This window comes from Amyelois transitella, chromosome 3 (assembly GCF_032362555.1).
Source record: "Amyelois transitella isolate CPQ chromosome 3, ilAmyTran1.1, whole genome shotgun sequence".
Classification (NCBI taxonomy): domain Eukaryota; kingdom Metazoa; phylum Arthropoda; class Insecta; order Lepidoptera; family Pyralidae; genus Amyelois; species Amyelois transitella.
Genome location: NC_083506.1, coordinates 9,506,028 through 9,528,181, shown reverse-complemented (window position 1 = coordinate 9,528,181; position 22,154 = coordinate 9,506,028). Strand labels below are relative to the sequence as shown.

Here is a 22,154-nt window from a genome sequence, read left to right as displayed (position 1 = left end):
CAATAGATGTGGATACTTGTAGTTTCCACAGTACTATATGCGAAACGAGGCCTACACGCTGGCGGAGCAACAGCTAGTTGACTGTTGCGAGGGATGTCATATATTAATATAAAGACTAGTAGTTATTTCTACTCTCAAAATCATAAGAGAGAAAATTATCAAAAACATGGAATTATTATAATTTAAGAGATAATGGATCAAATTAATTTTCACAAATTTTAAACAAGGGGTAAAAAGGAATATTAATGTCGCTTCTTCCAATATAAGGATTACTTCAGAAAGTAATCACAACGTGTTATTTTACCACAATGGGTGAAGTGCGGACATAGGGAGCAAACTGGCTTGGGTGTCATCGACCCACCTACTGCGCTGGCGATGGCGGTAGAAAGTGGAGTGAGTCACGAGTGCGCAGGCGCAACGCGGCCAGCTCCAAGCTGCCTTGACGAGTGGACGACTTCCACCTTCCATTGCAGCAGTGTGACCCTGGTACAATGATACAGATATAGCTAACAAAACATTCAACTATAATTTGCCAATTCCACGTAAAGAGTACTTTTTACCGGGATGCAAGTTACCCGTCTCAGTTCTAATGTGTGTGTTAAATTTTATGAAGATTAACAATAAAGGGTGAAAAGCGGACAAATATGCGCACGATACAAATTAAATCTAAATTCTATCTTAAAGCCAAATAGCTGAACGTGGCCTATCAGTCTTTTCAAGACTGTTGGCTCTGTCTACCCCGCAAGGGACATAGACGTGATTATATGTATGTTCAAATTGAAAAAAAAAATTCTTTTACTTAACAGTAGATTTTTAGGTAGAACCATGTAAAACTATAGGAAGATGTATGCGGCTGTTTAACAAAAGTAATTAATTGGTTACAATAATAAAAAGTAACCGGGTGGGTAGTACTTGTATATATATTGTACATAATACTTATATAAATGCAAAAAAAAAAAACCATAATTTTACGTGTACAACTGGGCAAAGTTTCCAGTACCTAGAGGGCATTTGGTTTGTAGGTACCTCTAAGTATAATAAAACGCAGACAGGTTGCAGCCACGGGCCCTAGCAAATGAAAGTAAATAAACATTGCATTCGTGAGGTAAACAAACTTTGACTGGTTTGGCGGCTTCTTAGAACTATGGGAGTTAAATAGATACTTTCTAAAGAACTTCAGGTGTATCCGAGAGGTATCTCATATAGCAAGATAACTTAATAATATATCAACAAATAGATTAACGTACATATAATCACGTCTATACACGTTCAGCTGTTTGGCTTTAGAATTAAGATCCAAATAGTGACAGGTTAGTGGCCCATCGCCTACAAGAGTAATCCCAAATATAAATATCAAATAAATAAACAAAACAAAGTCCAATTATAAAGAAATTTGGAAGAGAGATAGAGAATAGATCTTCAAGAGTATCATAATATAAAAAAACGGGTATTGAAGTGAACGTGGACGGAGCTGCGGTTAACAGCTAGTAGTTATTCTATGCATAGGTATCTAGTATATTTTCTATTTTTATTAAAATCCTGCTTAGGTAGTCGCGGCGTTCAAAATTTAATTTAGGAAATCTTTATCAGTAATCGATTAATACCTCCTCTGAACGAAATTACGCAGTATAAATAAAAGTAAACCAAGTTGTTGCAATATATAAGTAAATCATTGGAAAAGATTGAGACATCGCTATTTAAAAGTTAGCTGGCTCTTTGGACCGAAAAGTAAAAGACCCAAACCAAGGTCTGTTTACCGGACAAATGAACAGTTAAGTACCCTCAGTACTTACATCGTCGGAGTAATCACGGAGTAGAATAAAATAATAGGAGTAACAAAAGAACACTGACTGACTAATTACTTGACTCACTATCAACGCACAATTTTAACCACTGGGTTCAAGATTTGAAATTTGGTATGTGTCTTTTGTGGTCTCGGGATGCACTAAGAGAGGATTTCCCGAAATTCCCATGGGGAGAAGTCCACAATCGTACCTAATAAGTCGTAAAATTGTAATAATCTTTTTTACATAGTGTGACTTCGGGCCGCCATGGTCTCCCCTGCGACTCTAATTATATGTCTTACGAAAGAAACTTTAAAAAATTAGAGCCGTATTAAATAAATATGGGGGCTTTTTGGTCATAAGAACTTTTTTGAAAAAGTTGCAAACTAAGGGCTTACTTTGTGCCTTCGAAGTATGGAAAACTTTTTTGGCTCCGTGATTTTTTGTACCTATTAGGCTGGCCTCATACTTCGATCTAATGTAAATTCTACCATGCATACATACATACGTATATACATATCACGAATTTTGCCCTTACGAGGAAGACAGAGCCAATAGCCTTGTAAAGACAGATCACTTTGAGCTGTATGTCTTGAAGATAGAATTGAGATTCAAAAAAATCAAATAGTGGCAGGTTGCTAGCCCATTGCCTGAAAGGAGAACCCCAAGTTTATTTCCTTTCCCTTGGTATACTTTTACAATCTGCACGAGAGGAGAAACAGCTGGCACACACTATGTTTTCTCTTTGCTACCAGACCAAAAGCTTGCACTATATATGAATGTGCCTAATATTCCCTTAATCGCCTTTTACTACATCTCCATGAAAGAGATTGAGTGATGAGATTTCTATAATGAGAATTCTTATCTTACTGCATTAAGTTACATTACAAACATCAAAGTAAAAATTACGAGGTTTGTAAACTAAAACATTCATTCATAAGCTGTCATTCAAGTTTCAAACATATATTTTTCATTCATAATCTCTAGGCACTAATTAAAAATAACTTTTTTCATTGTACTTTCCTAAAAAGAGATAGAGTATCTACTCAATAGAATGACTTCATTCATTTTTGAAGATTTATTTGAATGAAATTCAAAACAATGAAGGTCAAATCAGATACTTATTATTTTAATTACGAAACTTTTTTTACTTCTCTGAATTTTGAGAATTTCTCTATTTTATTTTAATTTATTTTTCAGCATATTCATTGTATAAAATAATAAAATATATTGATGATACAGCCATCTTATACATATATCTTGGAAAGAAAGAATAACTAAAATGTTCAATCAATAAAATCAAAATAAACTAAAAATAACGTTATTTATGATGCGTCTTTTGCTTATTTTTGTTCAACAGGTAAGTTTCTCTTTTAATCTTAAAATTAACTAATAAAGTTTAAGGAAACAGTTTTTGCAGTAATAATTCAAGTGTTGTTAATTTATTTATACTTAAATACTTGAATTTAAAACCAACTAAAAATAATTGAAGTTGTTTTAAAAAGCTACAAAAACTCGTGTTATTTTTAAAATTTTACATCGAAATAAACTAGATACCTAAATAGGTGTAACCAAATCTGCTTGCCTAGTGCCTACATAGGCATGTGTCTAATAAACAATAGTTAAAGAAGCAAAACATGTAATACTTAAATATGTATATGTGTATGGCGTATGAGTAAGACTGATATTAAAAAAGATAGGAATTTGCTGTTGATACCTATAGAATACTACTGAGTGGTGCATAACAATAAGAGGCAGTGCTGTACTGTAAATGCGACCAACTTACAACATTATGGAACTGAGTACATTGGTGATTCATTTCTCGGAATTGACCTTGCTATGAGTCATTCGCTGGAAGGCAGAGTCGGGGATACCGCGCCTGTCTGCCGGCTGCTCGGTACCTATAGACGCAATCCGCTCACCGCGATAACTTTACGTTCTAGTGCTAACAATAAACTACGAAAAATATATCTCAAAATGTGAAATCATAAAAAGAGAAGAATTATCATTAGATAAATCATTTTGAAGTACGAACTTTATTTATTTTGTGGACAAAAGTTGGATAACATGATAACAACCATGACGTCATTCATATTATTGAAGGTGAGTAGTAGCATACTATTTAAATTTATAGGAACATAATTTAGGATCCAAAATAAAAGTATTTCCTAGAATGAATCATCTCATAATTTCTTATCAGTTTTTTATTTGACTACAGTAGTATTCGTGACGTTTACAATTTTTGTGTTGACGAATTCTGGAGTACGATAATATTTTCTGTCTCTTTTTAGCACTTCACTAATTTATACTCATTCACTGCGACACCAATGTTCATTGGTTATGTACATCATTTGTGCGGTTAATGACTTGAGTTGTTGCGTGTGTTAGAATGAAATAGAAACAAAAATGGCGAATAGTTTGTAAAGTTTGATGTTTGATTACGTGCGTAAAGTTAAATCTAGTTTTTTTTTCAATTTGAATATTAATTAGTAAATTGGGATTTGAATATGTGTACTTGCTAAAAATTTGTGGCCTTAAAGGAAAGGAAGTGTAAACTCTCATTTCCACTAGTTGTATGAAATGTTGATGGAAAAGTTTTTAGTCATCTGATACACTTGTTGAACAAGTTTCCAATTAACTTTTCAGACAAACTCTTTTTTGTTGAGGATGAATAGAGAGGATAACGTAAACTGGTTCCATGGGAAAATATCACGGGAAACTGCAGAGAAATTGCTAAAAGAAGGTACGTACAAATAATCATGTAAGATTGACAGTGCTTTGTTTGTTGTTGTATGAAGGAAAACTGCTATGTACCTATTGATATGGCTTTGCAGAGGGTGAGGATGGTGTTTTCTTGGTACGTGAAAGCAACACTTCTCCAGGAGACTACGTGCTCTCGGTTCTTCACCAGGTTTGTGTAATTCGAAACTATTATAACCTATAACCAACTAATAAATGATACCTTGCTTGCTTTCCCTGTCACTATATATCTAGAAAATAATGTTTTATGTGACAATTCTTCATCAATTTATTACTTATGTTAAAGCCATCAATAGTTGACATTAAGTGCTTTTCATTTAATATCCTGAGTCTTAATTTAAGAATGTGCGCATTATGATTTTAGTTAAAATATGTTTTTCTTGTGAAGCTATTCTGATATAACTTCAACATTAAACTTATCAATATACTTCTGTTTTTTCCTTGTATAAATTCTTTATGTTACAATATTGTTAAGACAACCAAAATCAAAAATAAATACATATACTATACTTGCAGGGAGAAGTAGTTCATTACCAAATTCGGAGACATGGTGAAGATGCATTCTTCTCTATAGAAGAGCACACAACAGTGCACGGACTTGATACACTAATTCAGCATTACCGAGGAGACTCCAATGGCCTGGTCACTCGGCTATCTGTTGTTTGCAAAGGACAGCCACCACCTCATGAGTCTCGTACACAGGGAAATACCAACCTTTTACACAGGTAAGTTACGTATATTTATGTCTAAAATTGACTTAAAGGTAGATATAGAAATGTGACATTCATCATAAACCCTTCCTACTAAAACATTGTACAATTTGTATAATTTCATACTTTTATCAATGTATCACTGAGCACATAACAGTACCAGAATTCCTAGTAATCCTGACAGTATTATTGTTGGGTACATTTGAATTGGAATAATAAGTCTTATACTTATTATTCTGATTTATATGGTTTTGTACAATATTTTCTTTGTTTCTGGAATGGACTTACGATTCCATGACAAAGAAGGTACTTAACTGAATATTTAAATTTGAGTCAGGCCTTCCCTATTTATTCTCTGATGAAAACTAAATAAATTATTCTTTGATGTACCTACCTACTTATTTATAGAGATTTTCTACTTCTCATCTTTCATCTAACAATTTTTTTTACCTTAACCTATAAAACTTCACTGCTGGACTTAGGCCTTCCCAGAAATAGGGGGATTTTACCCATAGTCACCATGCTGGGCAGGCAGGTTGGTGACCGCAGTATCTATTGATTCTGGATTATATTGTCATATCAACATAGGAGGCCATACTGTCCACCTCCTGCTCAATCGCTTCTTATGATTCCACTCTGCCGGCACCACACGGCACAATTTTTTTTTCCAGTCATTTCTAATCCATACATAATATTGAGTACAAATACAGGGACTAAAAATTTTTCTCATTGCTGACTGCTTCTTTTAATAATTTAGTTGGTTAAATGTTACATGATGTCGAATTTTAAGGGACTTTTTCATTCAAACATTCTATGCTGAGCATGACAGCTTGTCCTTATCCTAATGTTGCCCAATACACCATGTATTAAGAGAGGATCAATCGAAACTTCCGCATGTTATTAACTACTGCTAAATAAATAGTGTAACATATTGATATTTATGTTGTCTTTGGGAATAATCCAGTACTTCCATAATAATCACTGGTTGGAGAAGGAAGTTCTATTAACTTGAGTGCCATATAAATTGCCCCTAATTTTTCCTTTGTGTTTATTGTTTAATGAGGACAGTTGGCTAACGTTCCTTTTTATTATGGTATGAAGCATTCTTGCCCTATCACACCATAATATTATGATGCAAGATGTGTGAACACAATATCTTATCTAGGAAACTGCTGGGGCAATCTCTAGTACTTTCTCACTGGGGTTATTGAACTGCATTTTTATAAACAGTGCACTAAGTACATGCAATATGATACTAACAAGTTTATCGCTGATTTCCTGTTGAGCATTGTTCAATACATTTATTCAATAATATCGAGAGAAGGACACGCCGTTTATGTCTACAAGCGTGTTTTCATCAATTAAGGAAAGTATAGAAATATACACAATGTGTAGGTTATTAGTTAGGAGGAGTAGAGATACAGGTGTTACCATTGCTACTAGAATTTGTTTTTGTGTATATGTTGTTATTATGTATTAGGCTACTGGCTCGCGTTTTCGCTGGTATATTTCAATAAAAGAAATGAACGTGATTTCCCAATCATATTTAAGAAAGTTTTAATAATAGTCGATAGATTTCGTTTCCTGCAAGGCCAAATGTTGGTCTTAGGTATAATTTTGTGCAATCACTCCCGCGCCATTGCATTGTTTCTAGTCATTCTTTATTTTGAAATTATATAAAATAGCTTTACACATACATAGCATTCTTCATATGCTACGTCGCAACTATTACTAATTACAATACCAAATGTGGTTTCAAATACGCTAATTAGTTTGCCACTTGTTTCATTAATAATACCTTTAGAGAGATGACTAATGTTATTATATGTCTTTGTTTAGATTTTTTAATACTTGGATTTTATTTCCTTTATCATATGATAACCGGGAATAACGATAAAACATATGTTTAGGGCGTAAGTTCCAGTTGCGTCCTAACTTGTCTGGAGAGCAGCCCCAGGTGCCTCTGTAACCTGAGTGATTCTGAAATGGGTATGTTAGGTTTTTACACAAAGCAACTCCCGTTACCTCCGCCTATATCACCAGCCTTTGCAAGAGAAAATGATCAATTTTGAATCATTATTACACTCTACACATCTATTTGCCTGAATATGCATCGATTAGCAATAGATTCTGCCTATATGTCTAAAGCTCGACATCATTTAGCATTGATATAATTTTTAGAGGCATTTTACCCTAGTAGAAGGTTTCTGCAACTTTTGCGATATTCAAAGAAATTAAAAGTAAAGATAAAAAAATGCTAATCTTCTCAGCCAAAAATCACGCTTATAAAACCTAGACTTGAAAACATTAGCTATCACGATGAAATCTCATGATGATGACTATAATTGTAAAAATATTTAACCTTGAGATTACCTACCTACGTCTTCGCGGCTACTATGTGTGTTCAAATGATATAAATATTTGGACATTACTCATTCGGTCCTCGCATCTATTGCTCGCGAAGACTAGCCATGAAATGATATGTATAACATCTGTGTTTGGCGTCGTTGAATCACTGCTTATACTAGTGACTCACCGTAATTATGATATCTATGCTAATGCCATGCCTGGTACTTAGATACTTGTTTATTTTTTAATCAGCTGAAATTATGACAACCTAATTTCCCAGTCTAATTACTGAAATAATTAAGAAGCAAATAATAACAGTGAGGTTAAAGAAGAAGTCCCAGTAAAGATGTTTGTATTATAACATGTAAATTGGTTCATACAGGGATTTATACGGTTTTATAAAACATCTGCCGACTGTGATCGTTATTCAATTTATTCAATGGACCCAGAAATGTTTAAGAACAAAATGCAATCATTTGCAATTCATGTGTATGACATGTTTGTAAATATAAAGTCAAAACGAATAGTTTGGAATTTTAACCCTTTACTTGAGTTTCTGAAATGTTCATTATTCATCGCGTGATTTAAAGTCATTCCCTAAGACATTAGGTTGAACCTTAGAACTTATTTCGAAAAGCGGAATAGACTTTAGTTACTACTTAAATGCTATTCAATTTTTTCTGAATTAGTTACTGAATCTTTTAGAATATCTTAGTTTAATAACCCGCTTTATACAATTTTAATTTCGTCTACCAGGGCGACGGAAGCGGGCGATTACACCGTAGTGTCACAGCTATTAGCGTGCGGGTACCACAGCCGCGACGCTAAGAATAAAGATGGACAGACAGCCGTTCATATAGCGGCTAGAGCCGGCCGGGACAAGATCCTGGCAAAACTCATCGAGAGTGGCGCCACCGTCAATGTCAGAGACTCATTCGGATACACGCCGCTACATGTGAGTTAAGACCTGTTTAAAAACTACGGTAGCCATCTTTTTCATTATTTATCTTTTTAACAGAAACAAATCTATCAGTCAGATTTACTGATATATAAAATCAATTTTTCAGTACACCTGCCAAAACAACTTACCCAGCACGGCAGAGCTGCTGATTACGAAGGGCCACGCCAACTATCAGATGCGGCACGCCGTCACCGGCAAGGTTCCGATGCACGACGCCGCGCAAAAGGGACATTTAGATTGCATAAAGGTACTTCTATTTATTTCGTACTCTGTGGCATCTTGTTTAGGCCAATGGCGCAATTCTGAAATTCAGGCTTTGCTTCATTCAGACAACATTGCCCTACAATTTTGTTTGATAAAGCTGCCGTGTTCAATGTAATCGTCAAATAATCAAGAACAGACTGTTGATGAGAGAGGAACGTGACCAGATTTAATCATCATTCTACATTAATTTCAGAAAGAATGACACGTTTCGCCAAAATCACAATAAGATTTTGCAGTAGTAAAGTAGCCAATTGCATAAGATTGAATATTGTTTTGTTTGCAGGTTCTATTGAAACTGAAAGCGCCGGCGCATCCGAGGACTATAGCGCAAGACACACCAGCACAGTTGGCCAAGCACAATGGACACACAGAGTGCTATGAATTCCTAAGTATGTATGCGTATTTATCTTTAAACCTAAAAGTTATAAGTACTGTAACAATTTAAATGTTTCATTTGTGCAGGAACTTTTTTATTAATTTATAAGAATTTAAGATTACTTGAAGACAAGGTTAAGATGCATAGGAACGCCTATGCATCTTAACCTTGGATTATAAATCTTACTTTTGGTTTTTAATCTCTATCAGGTTTGCATTAGATAACATTTGTCATATTAGCGTTTATCCCGGTTGTGCCCTCCCTAGGGAGAACGAATTCGGTAGTTAATGCCGATGTGGGAAGTTATAACAATTCATTATATAAATATTTCAGAAAATTACCAACCGGATCCGCCTAAAACGTCGAAAACTCAATGGTACCACGGCACGTTGAACCGAGACGAAGCCGTCAAACTATTAGAGGATTATTGTAAGAAAAATAACCTCAAAGACAAGACGTCCGACGGGGTGTTCCTAGTTCGCTACAGCGAGCGGCACACCGGTGCCTACGTCCTCACGATGCTGTGCGAAAATACATCGTACAACTACATCATTAGGAAAGACGTAAGTCCTTGGATTATATTTGCATTAGTGCAAAGATAAATTACCTGTCCTCAGCGACGTACATTCCAGTCCAATACAGTCACAATATATACACTAGTGATAGCCTGCAAGATGATTTCGATGATGACCTCACACTCGATATTTTTAAGGTTTTGATAAGCCGATGGATTCAGGCTGCTTCCAACCGGTCATATGAGGAATGAGATCTTTGGAGAAGCTTATCAAGTACCCGAAATCAATTTATTGCAGCTGAGATGATTGATGATAGTTTTAATACAAATTGATTGTCAAAGAAACAAGCAAAACATCGAATTTTATATTTTTAATGCGTATTTCAGAACAACAGCCTCTTCATAGACGACGGGCCTTACCTGGAGTCCCTGGAGCGTCTGATCGAACACTACTCGCTGGTGCCGGACGGCCTGCCCGCGCGGCTGCGAGCGCCCGTGCCGCCTGAACCCAAACCGCCGCTGCCCGAGGTCAGTATGACATCCAGTGAAGTAAACTTTGTAAATTTGTTTGTTTGTGAGGGTCATTTTTCGGAAATACTGGATCTATCATAAAAATTCTTTCACCATTAAAAAGTAAATCTGCGGTATCTGCTCTAGTTTCCATAAGGCAGATTTTTTTTATATTGTATTATATAATTATATATTTGTAATATCTCTGAAACACTCATGAATTATTAATTTGATTGACTATTGATATACTGCAAACATTATATAAAAATTTGGTAATCAAACATGTTTCCTTTCTATATTTATTGTAAACAAATTTCGCCATTACAGTTCTCAACAATGCCGCGTACAAAGAAACCATCACCGAGCCGAGCGGCCATGAACCAGACGCTATCCCTAGTCAAACACGACATCCTTGGAGACAACAACAAGATGTCGCCAGCCACCTCACCTAACAACAACGCGTTTGAACTATTGACTAGAAACCTTTCCTTCTCGTCAGACTTCGCAAACGACAGTCTGAACAATAACGAATGTCAAGACGATGACACGTATAAAGTGCCAGCAAATAATACAGCCGTTGTCACTCTAGCGGAGAATTACAATGAGATTTCGATTAATTCTGATGGACAGTTATCTACGTTACAAGGTAAGATAAAAAGAAACTACATTACTAGTCGTCCATTGCTAACGTCAACCTCGCCATTGGATTTTTTTTCTAGCGCCATCTACAGTACTCTTTCTGTACTACAGTCATACATTTTCGTTACTATCTTTAAAACTACTGAAGCCGTTGCGATTCCCAACTAATTTTAAAGTAATGCTAACATTTCCTTACTGCCTGGCATATTCCATCAAATCTAATCATTGCATGGATCATTGCATCTCGGAACAAATTACATAAAAAAAAACTAAAATTTGAGACATCACTTGCTCAGCACTCTGTATATAATTTTTAACAGATTATTCAAAATTATCGTAAATAAATTTATCGACGTTTCAGAATTCATCCCTATGAGCGAGTTGACGCTCGGCCCTGTACTCGGCGAGGGTGAATTCGGTTCCGTTCTCCACGCCACGTACAATGCGCCCGATCAGCCGCCAATACAAGTGGCGGTCAAGACGTTACATGTGCAGCATACTGATACCAATAAAGAAGAGTTCCTAGCCGAGGCCAAGCTGATGATGGCCTTGAGACATCCTTGTATAGTGCGGCTCATTGGAGTTTCATTGGTGAGTGAAAGTATAGCATTTCTTATAGGTTTCTCAAGATGTTTTCCTCAGCGTAATAAATTATAAGAATAAGGCTAGCAACCTGTCACTATTTGAATCTTACATCCATCATGAAGCCAAGCAGCTGAACGTGGGCTTTCAGTCTTATCCCTGTTTACACAGGGATATAGGCATATAGGCATCCCTTACGGGATATAGACATGTCTATTATGTATGTATGTAAGAATGCGTTTGACCATAGTCTGAATATTCCACGCCTGTGACTCACAAATAACTTGATATTAGTGATGTTCCGTATATCCGTATCCGTGGATATCCGAGGGACAATTAAGATCCGTATCCGTTATTTTTCGCAAGGTTTTTTACGGATCTTTTACATTAATTTTATTTTGTAATTGTATTAGGGAGAATGAAAACACTATTAAATTCCATAAAACATTAAAATTATAATTTATAGCATCACTTTAATAACTATGAGATGATGAGAAAACTAAAAATAAATTCTAATTGAATGACTGTTCTAATAAAGTAAATTAATACTGCTTGCTATATTAAGTGTAAATATTAGATGACACAAGTGAACACAAGAAAATTACAGGAACTTGAATAAATTATCAATCATTATTTAGATAATTAGCCGGGATGTAAAATAAAAAACTGTGTGTTGGTAAAAATAAAGAAAACTATATTAAAAAATCTTAAAACATAAAAACAATCCTAACTTTAATTCGTCTTAAGTCATTGTTGTGAAAATTAACAAAAGAAGCTCGTCATATTTCATTTTACAAAAATTTACTTTTTTTCTTAGCGGCCAGTGCGCTATACAACTTTAAACATTCTGCCCGCCAAAGACGACAGTCTTTCAATCTAACTGCCTGCCATAGCTAACTATACTTAGTATATCAAAAAATTCAAAGTACAAAATGTCTAATTTCCCTTAGGGTTCAGTTCAGTTGCACAGTTCATTTATCCAATTAAATTGTCATTTTTCTATATAAACAAATCAAACACTAAGTAAAAGTCTTATTATTATACATATAAAAATAATTGTAACTTTGTTCAATGAAACATTAATTTTCTTAACAAGTGGACTGTATAATAAAGAATGATTAAAAAAGAACAAAAGTAATGAGTAGGTTAATAATTTCCTTCGTCAATGATAATAACTCTAGCTAGACTATTTACTGGAGAATTTAAGTAATGAATCATGTACACTAACGGTATATACTATAAGCGGAATATTTTAGAGAATCAGTAGTCTACTAACTAGTGTAAGTTCCAAATATCATGGAACTTAGGTAATTAATAAGCATGTTACATCAAATATATATATCCATATTTACACCACATTTTTTAACACTTATTTAAAACATTATCCGAAATTAACAGTCAATCAACAGTTCCAGATTAAAAATACCTACTGAAGTATAAATTCAAGTTCTTTGAATAATCTAATTCCTTTACTGTTTTAAATTCCAAAACATATATGTATCTTATCCTAATTATTGTAATCTGTTATACAAAACATTAATTAATATTTACACATTTATTATAACAACTTTGTCTATGAGATGTTTTACTTTGCCACTTATTATCCACCCTAATGTTGTGTTTTGGGCGATCGCAGTTCCAAAGGGTGATTTGAGGAGACCTTCTCTAATAATGTTGCTGTAAACCTCAGCACCTAACAGAACATCGATTGTGTTAGGTGTATGATATTTAGGATCAGCTAACTTTAGGGTATTAAGTGCTGCCCAAGAAATCCCAATTGTCTTGGATGGAACAATAGTGGTTATACTATCAATTACATAGGCTTTAACATTTCTTATATAATCAGGTCTAATAAGAGAACGTATTGGTAAAATAACCATAGCTCTTGAATTAATACTTTTGCCACAACCTAAACCCGAAACCCTACAGTTTGAATAAAACTTCCTCAACCCCAGCTGTTTTGCCATGCCTTCTGTAACGAATGAAGTTTCCGAACATTGATCGACTAGAGCTCGAAGAGTGCGTCTTTGATTTTTATTAGTTTCGGTTGTGACTAAAGCTGTGGGAAGCAAGACATGATTTGTATTTCCTCGTGAGAGGTGACTGCTAATGTGTTTAACATTCTCTTCTAACAATGTAGGTGAGTCAAGGTTAACTTGGCACTGATCATCATTCTCACTTTCAGTTCTATGTTCTTTTAATCTATTTACTGAATATTGATGTAAGAGAGAATGATGTCTCCCTTTACACGTGCCACAGTAAGTTGTACTGCGGCAATATTTCGCTGAATGATTTGGCACAAGACAGTTATAACATATTCGATTAACTTCAGCGAACTGACGCCTTGCGCTGTACTCTAAATTAGAAAAATCGTTACAGTTACAAAGGCTATGACTACCTTTACAATATATACAAACTATTTCTTTTTCGAACATAGTTACAATTTTTGAGGAATTATTAATCATGTTACTATTTTTATCTTTAGTTTTGTTAAAATCATTTACTTTGGGGTCTAAAAATTCTAGTGTCCGACCGAAGCTTCGGCTTCGGCTTCGGCTTCGGCCACCTTCGGCCAAAAAATCCACCTTCGGCGAAGCATTCGGCTTCGGCCCAAAACCCGACCGAAGCCGAAGGTTTCGCCGAAGGTCCGAGCGACCGTCGAGATTGAACGAACTGTTACGAAAGTCATGAGGCGGCGGGGAGTCACTGTCAAAATATCACATTGCTGATTGCATGCATCCAAACAAGTCCGTACGTGTATTTAAACGAGTGTTTTGTATTGAATTTGTGTTTATCACATTCAAAACAAAACACTCCAACAATTAATTATTTAGTAAGAAGTTAGTGTTTGTTTATTTTATTTATTAGTCTAGTTTTGGTCTAGTCGAGTAAAACAAAGACTGATTGGTCTAATTGTAATTTGTGAATTACTGTAATTCAATTACATAATAAAGAAATCAAATCATTATTTTTTACCAGTAGGTAAATCACAAAATCAAACTTTTATACATACATACATAAAATCACGCCTCTTTCCCGGAGGGGTAGGCAGAGACTACCTCTTTCCACTTGCCACGATCTCTGCATACTTCCTTCGCTTCATCCACATTCATAACTCTCTTGATACAAGCTCGGCGGTTTCGGGTACTTTTGACCTGACCCTTAACCAGGACGTCCTTAATTTGATTAAGATACGTTCGTCTAGGTCTTCCCACTCCGACCTTTCCCTCCACACTCTCCTTGTATATCGGCTTAGTCAACCTGCTTTCATTCATCCTTTCCACATGACCGAACCATCTTAACATACCCTTTTCTATTCCTGTAACTACATCTTCTTTCACATCACAACATTCCCTTATCACGCTGTTCCTTATCCTGTCACTGAATTTCACACCCATCATACTCCTTAACGCTCTCATTTCCACTGCATTTATTCTGTTTTCATGCTTCTTTTGCCATACCCAACTTTCACTCCCATACAGGACCAACACGCCCCTGTGCACAGCCAGTCGAGCCTTTTTGGATAGATTCTGATGCTCATAAAAGCATGCAAAGCTCCATTCACCATGTTCCCCGCGTTCACTCTCCTTTCAATATCACTATCACACTTGCCATATGATGTAAACTTTGATCCTAGATATACAAACTCTTTCACTTGCTCAACTTTTTCTCCTCCAATCAAAATATTACATGCTGTCATTACTTTCTCCATTTCAAAAACCAGTGTTTTAGTTTTACTTACGTTCACTTTCATTCCTTTCTCTTTTAAAGCTTCATGCATACAGTTTACCATCTCCTGTAACTCCTCCGCTGATGACGCCAGTATAACCTGATCGTCGGTATAGAGCAGACATTTGACGAGTAACTCATTCATCCTTAATCTACTTTCAGACTCTTTCAAATCTGTCAAACAAATATCCATAAATAGGTTGAACAGTCACGGTGACGCAACACATCCTTGCCTAACGCCTTTCTCAATCTTAAACCACTCAGTGTGCGCTCCGTTTATCCTGACACAAGCACTCGAATCCTCATATAAGGATTTCAGTGCTCGTATTAAGAGACTGCTCACCCCATGCATAGAAAGTGCTGACCACAATTCAATCCTCTCAACTCTGTCATAGGCCTTTTCCAAATCCACGAATGTGCAGTAGACTTTTTGACTCTTGGCCAAAAACTTTTCGGCTATGCACCGCAAAGAAAAGACCTGATCAGTACATCCCATTCCCTTTCGAAATCCCGCTTGAGCATCCCATATTTTGTCATCAGTTTCATTCCTGACTCTATTAATCAATACCTTAGCATACAATTTGCCGACAACGCTAAGCAGGCTTATACCACGATAATTTTTGCAGTCCATTTGTGACCCTTTTCCTTTATAAAGTGGCACGATAACCGCCTTACACCAATCTTTTGGTACTCGGCCGCTTCTCCAACACAAATTGAAAAGGCAGTACAACTGTCTAGCTACGACGCCTTTTCCTGCTTTTAGCATCTCGACCGACACTCTATCATACCCAGCAGCCTTACCCGCTTTCATACTCTTAAGTGCTTCCACAATTTCAAACATTTCAATTTCGCCTTCCATCTCATTCTCTTTTTCTTCGCTATAGCAGAACTCTTTCTTATTTTCTTCCTTTTTTTCAAATAAACTTTCAAAATAGTCCTTCCATATCTTTAGCACACATTCTTCTCCTTTCACAACACTACCATCCTGGCATCTGATCCTAGTCAGCTCTCTGGTTAACTTTTATTTATCTCTAAACCAACCATCTCTATGATATATCAACTTCTATATGAGACAGTCAATATATAAACCTTCAATATTGAGGTTTTGAAATAATTTTAATATTAATTGTAGCTTGTAGACAATATAGTATAGTGCCGTGTGGTTCCCAGCACCAATACAAAAAAGAATAGGACTACTCCATCTCTTTCCCATGGATGTCGTAAAAGGCGACTAAGGGATAGGCTTACAAACTTGGGATTCTTTTAAGGCGATGGGCTAGCAACCTGTCACTATTTGAATCTCAATTCTATCATTAAGCCAAATAGCTGAACGTGGCCATTCAGTCTTTTCAAGACTATTGGCTCTGTCTACCCCGCAAGGGATATAGACGTGACCATATGTATGTATGTATGTATGTATGTATGTATGTTGTAGACAATATTGAACAAAATTAATTACTGAGTGCTGAGAGAATATAAACCTTCGGCTTCGGCTTCGGCCAAAAATAGACCTTCGGTCGGACACTAAAAAATTCTAATGAATGATATCTTTTTTCTAAGAACTCCTTAAACTGTATAAAATTAGGCAATTGGTTCGACTGAGAAGATATTTCGCTTACAAAAGATTGCTTACGAGACTCTTGATCTAACCTTAAACTAACAAAATATATAACTAAAATATCCCAAGACTGTACATCAATACCCAAGTTCTTTATTCCGTTTAACATATCTAATGTGCTATCTAATAAATCTTTAATGGCGGTGGCAGACTCTGTTTCTATCTTCTTTTTACTAAAAAACCCATTTAATATGCAGTTCACTAAATATTGTTTATTGTCATACCTGCTCTCTAACATCGACCAACATTGCGAGTAATTTTCATTTGTAATTGGAATATGACGTAGCAGTTGCTCTGCCTCCCCGGTGATACTTCCCTTTAAATAATGTAGTTTCTGCACGTCGTCAATGGCACTATTGTTATGAACTAATGAAATAAAGAGATCCCGAAACGTCATCCACTCTGTATATCTTCCTGAGAAAACTGGTATGGATATTTTCGGCAGCTTCACGTTACCTCTGTTACTAAATGCAGTGTTGAACGACGACGACTCGGATGTAACTAAGTCTTGATTTGGATTGCACAATTTTGCTACTAAATCTTTTAACTCTGATTTGAACTCGATATAAAATTCCTCCATGTCGTCATACAGTGAGTCCTTGAAATAACTACAGTCTGATAATTCCTTTATTTGTAAAAGTTTATAGTGGTTTGCTGTAAATTCAGTCCATTTTGCTTCTATAACTTGCAGCCTCGTTTCAATGTATGATTTTGACAATCTATCCTTAGGACTCTTTTGAAAGTTAACTTTGGACTTTTTTAATTGTATCATAATATTATTTTGCACGTTTATAAGCTCCATTGTTATATAAAATCACTTAAATTGTTATGTTTGTATTACTCACGCACGGCTCGGCTCTGTTCTTTTACCAACACACGATCTCTTCCGCCGCACTACTGCGGGAGTAGACTTCGCTCAATGATGCTGATGCTATACCTCCAAAGCCCCGCTATTGCAGCGCCTGGTATCACCGTCGAAGACCTACTGCTTCCTTTACCCCGGCACTTACACGAAAAACTTTGCTTAAATATTCTACCACTGGTTACTACAATTCGGCGCGTAAGGACCAAATATTTAGATAATTAGCCGGGATGTAAAATAAAAAACTGTGTGTTGGTAAAAATAAAGAAAACTATATTAAAAAATCTTAAAACATAAAAACAATCCTAACTATAGTTCGTCTTAAGTCATTGTTGTGAAAATTAACAAAAGAAGCTCGTCATATTTCATTTTATAAATACAATCAGGCACGTAACTTAAAAGTTTCAATTCATGAACTCAAATAGACTGACTTAATATAAACTATTACAATAAGAAACATTACAGGTCTTAATCTTCATATTCAAATTACATGAACTTACATACAGAATCTCAAACTAAACTTAAAAATATTATTATTCATCATAAGACGACAGTGAAACATCCTTTTGTAACAAAAACTTATGAAATTGTATGTACCTACATTGTTTGTAGTGTAGGTATCCTGACCATTTAAAACTAGTGGACTGTATTAATAATTACATCAGTTAAGAAATAATACTTTGATTTCTTCGTTTAAACAATATCATCTTAAAAACGCAAACACCATGTTAACACTAAACAATACAAGTTTTAAGATAGCTAACCGAAATGTATAAAGACATATGCATTAAAATGAAAATAAAATAAAGTAGAAATTTATAATTTATCTACAGAATCTTCAAATTAATTCGATCTATAAGCTGTGGAACATTATTTTGACAATATTTTATACTCATTGCACAATAAACAACTTCTGTAACTATAATCTTTTTTAAATAGAACTAATTCTGTTATTGGAAACAATAATGTATCGTGACTAAAATAAAATAAATAACGTACAAGTAGATACTATAATAACACACATCTAATATTTATTTACATACTTTCTTAGCGGCCAGTGCGCTATACAACTTTAAACAATCATAATTAAAATTAAGTAATGGTAAATTGTATTTCAAAAAAAGAGTAACTTGGCAGCTTTGTCCCCCATAAGTCTATTACGATGAGGATCGTAAACAATTCCGTGCGCCGACACTAAAAAATAGATCCGTATTCGTATACCCGGATTTTGACACTAAATATATATTCGGATCCGTATCCGCGGATATACATTTTTAACGATCCGGCACATCACTACTTGATATGTGTGCGGGCAGGGTCCGCCGCTGGCCATGGTGCAAGAGCTGGTGCCGCTGGGCTCGCTGCTGCGCGCGCTGGGCGGCGGGCCGGCGCGCGCGGGCCGACGCTCGCTGCGGCGCTGGGCGCGCCAGGTGGCGGCCGGCATGCGCTACCTGGAGCGCGCGCGCTTCGTGCACCGCGACCTCGCCGCCAGGAACATCCTGCTGGCCGACAGGTGCAACACATTTTATCGATGATTATCGAACATATTTATAACAGATTTCCGTAAAGAAAGTAAACTCAATCTCATGTTTGTTATCAGATAAGTAAGAAAAGTTCAAATAATTCGTGATTATCGTAAATTTTGAAATTTTACCAGGAAAATGATAACTCGAGTATTTTACCGACTAACATTCTAGTGCCAAGTAATAGTCCCAAAATATAGTTGTACTGAAAAGACTATATAAGCATATGCTTATAACGTAAGCAGTTTTCTCAATTGAACTATAGAAGTAAGCAGCTGTTTGCGTAACTACTCTCTCATGGAAAGCGGACCGAACTCTTCTAAATCAAACTTTTAAATCTCGCGTCTTTTCACCTTTGAATTTCAAAATCAGCACCATTAATTCATGAAAAATTGTCACATTTACCATTATTTCCTACAGACATCAAGTCAAAATCAGCGACTTCGGCCTCTCCCGCGCTTTATCCGCCGACAGTTCGTACTACAAGGCGCGCCGCGGCGGCAAGTGGCCCATCAAGTGGTACGCGCCGGAGTCCTACAACTACGGCACTTTCAGCCACGCCTCCGATGTGTGGAGCTACGGAGTCACGTTGTGGGAAATGTTCTCCTATGGGAAGCAGCCCTACGGAGATATGAGGGGGATAGAGGTAAGTAATTGTAATTTTACATCTTGTTTAAATATTTAAGTCGTGGTTGCAATCTTATCCATTAACGTCAATATTCGAGGACTGTTAAAGATAATTTGGCGTCTTCATTTGATTTAAAGTTTCACAAAGAACATGTCGAATATATTTTTTTCAAAGCTCGGTGTTCGTTAAATAATAAACTATTATACGTGCTTTGTAATATTTGATTTTTTCGAAACTTTAGGTTTATTAATTTTAAATATTTCCTCCAGGCAATACAATTAGTTGAAAGCGGCAAACGTCTCGACAGGCCAGAGGACTGTCCCGACGAGATCTACCAAGTGATGCTGGACTGCTGGGCCTATAACCCTGACCAAAGGCCCACCTTTAGTCAACTTGTGGACGTGTTCTCGAACAATCCCGAGTATGTAAACATCAGTGAACTGGCTCTAGAAGACAACGAAGACATTATTGTGTAAATAATTTTTATTTTTGCTAATGTAAATTTAAGCGTGACAGCTAGGCCTTTAACCTAGTATTGGCAGGTTAGTACACATGAAATAGTCGAGTCGTAAGAACAATTTAAAAATATTATGACCTAATAATCAATGTAAAATGCATTTTTATGGTTAAAAGATTTTATTGAATAATGACGTAATCACTTATAGTCAAGATTTGTGTTTGTGCTAGTTTGATATCGATATCTGAAGTGGGGATAGTATAGGGTGCGTTGCCATTGAAGCGTGGCTCTGTGGAGCTGAGTTAGACATGAAAGAATGATCGGTCACAATGCTCAAAATAAATATCTTAACTCCATTTCAGCATAAAAAGCATAAGGAGTTTAGAAAAAAATTAATGATAATTTATGGAATGCGAAAGCTGCATAAAGCGATGCTGTGCAAAGCACAGTGGTGTTTTTGTGTAATAAATTTGCAACGCAGTGACAGAAGTCCAATTCATTTATCAGCCATCTACACAACTCGGCTCCTCACAACTCCGCTACAATGTCATGTCTTTCATGACGCTCCGTACAGTTCCGTTTCAAGGGTAATGCACCCTAGGTATTCAATTTAAGTCGCCATTTTTAAATAAGTAGAACACATTTTAAGGAATTGCTTTACAAAAATTGCATTTTATGATTTAGATAATATGTACAAAAAGGAATTGTTACATTTTTAATTTTTTACCTAATAAGGCATACATATACTCGATTTTTCATAACCAACTCTTTGCATATGGGGATATATAATGTGAAATTGATTAAATTTAGATTTAACTCCAAAATAAGTATGCATTTAAGAATACTATCATTTCTATCACTGTACTCTGTTTTTTGCTATCCAGACTGTTGACTTTGTTGACTTCCAACTGATACCAAGGGAAACCACTATTGGCCCTTTTGGGTCTTACGGCACAATATATTTACCATGTGGTCTCCATTCTCGTTTTATATACTTATACATTTCGCTTAGCCTCTACCTCTTATACTTTTTAGTAAGTTCAAAAACTAGAAACTACGAGGAGGTCGCTAAAACATAACACCGAAACTATTTTGCCGTTATGTGCCTACTCTAAACGGGGAGTATTTAGGTAATAATTGTGTAAATAATCCTTTACTAATATTACATAGTGGATCTGACATTGTTATTTTTTAATTGCATTTGTGGTTTATTGATATTTATTCATGAATAAATGGCAGAGATATATTTTTATTATAAAGACATCAAATATATTTAAGCTTTATGCTTATTACTTTAATTTGGCTTGGTTTATTAGATAATATTTCAGAGAATATTTGTATCTATTTTAACTGAATCCATAGCAATCTAACTAATCTAAGGCAATAAACATGCCATGCCAAATACATTGTATCTCATAAGATTACTTTAATAATGTTCCTTACCTTTGCCAAAAACGGCCATCTGAAATAAGTTTAATCAAACATTCCATTTTACATAGTGAGTTCACGTTGACCCCACATTCAATTTGTTTTTTTTTATGGTGCGTTTTATTATACATTGTATTTACATAAGCACCAATGTAAATATTTATTTTAAGATGTGTTTATATTATATTATTGACAGGAAGATCGTTATGCAATAAATTTATTTCAATTATCGAGATGCCATTAACATGCCATAAAAAGTAAAAAATCATATGTAATCGTAATTATTGCCATGAGGTTGTGTTATATAATGTACAAAAAGCTATATAGTTACCTAATGTATATGTTTATTATTTAGAGAATTTATATTAAATTCTATATGAGTCTGATTTAGCTTAATACTTTTATATCGTGACAGATCTTATCGTTATTTAAGAAAATGTGATAAATGGTATTTATAAAA

The 22,154-nt window shown here is 35.4% G+C and overlaps 1 protein-coding gene across 2 annotated transcripts; it reads left to right on the top strand.

Moving 5' to 3' along the window:
* The first annotated feature begins 3,647 nt into the window (after positions 1-3,647).
* On the top strand, positions 3,648-22,108 carry LOC106140131 (tyrosine-protein kinase Shark). 2 transcript variants are annotated; one of them, XM_013341663.2, is made up of 14 exons: positions 3,648-3,887; positions 4,431-4,527; positions 4,619-4,695; positions 5,061-5,269; positions 8,360-8,558; positions 8,671-8,811; positions 9,112-9,217; positions 9,538-9,767; positions 10,106-10,246; positions 10,556-10,874; positions 11,229-11,458; positions 18,975-19,171; positions 19,602-19,827; positions 20,079-22,108. In XM_013341663.2, exons 1-14 carry the CDS (start codon positions 3,852-3,854, stop codon positions 20,283-20,285), a joined length of 2,415 nt encoding a protein of 804 aa, XP_013197117.2. In that variant the 5' UTR covers positions 3,648-3,851; the 3' UTR covers positions 20,286-22,108. The 2 variants fall into 2 exon arrangements, with proteins under 2 accessions (XP_013197117.2, XP_060804073.1); XM_060948090.1 differs by lacking the exon at positions 3,648-3,887 and adding an exon at positions 4,092-4,226.
* The last annotated feature ends 46 nt before the right edge of the window (positions 22,109-22,154 follow it).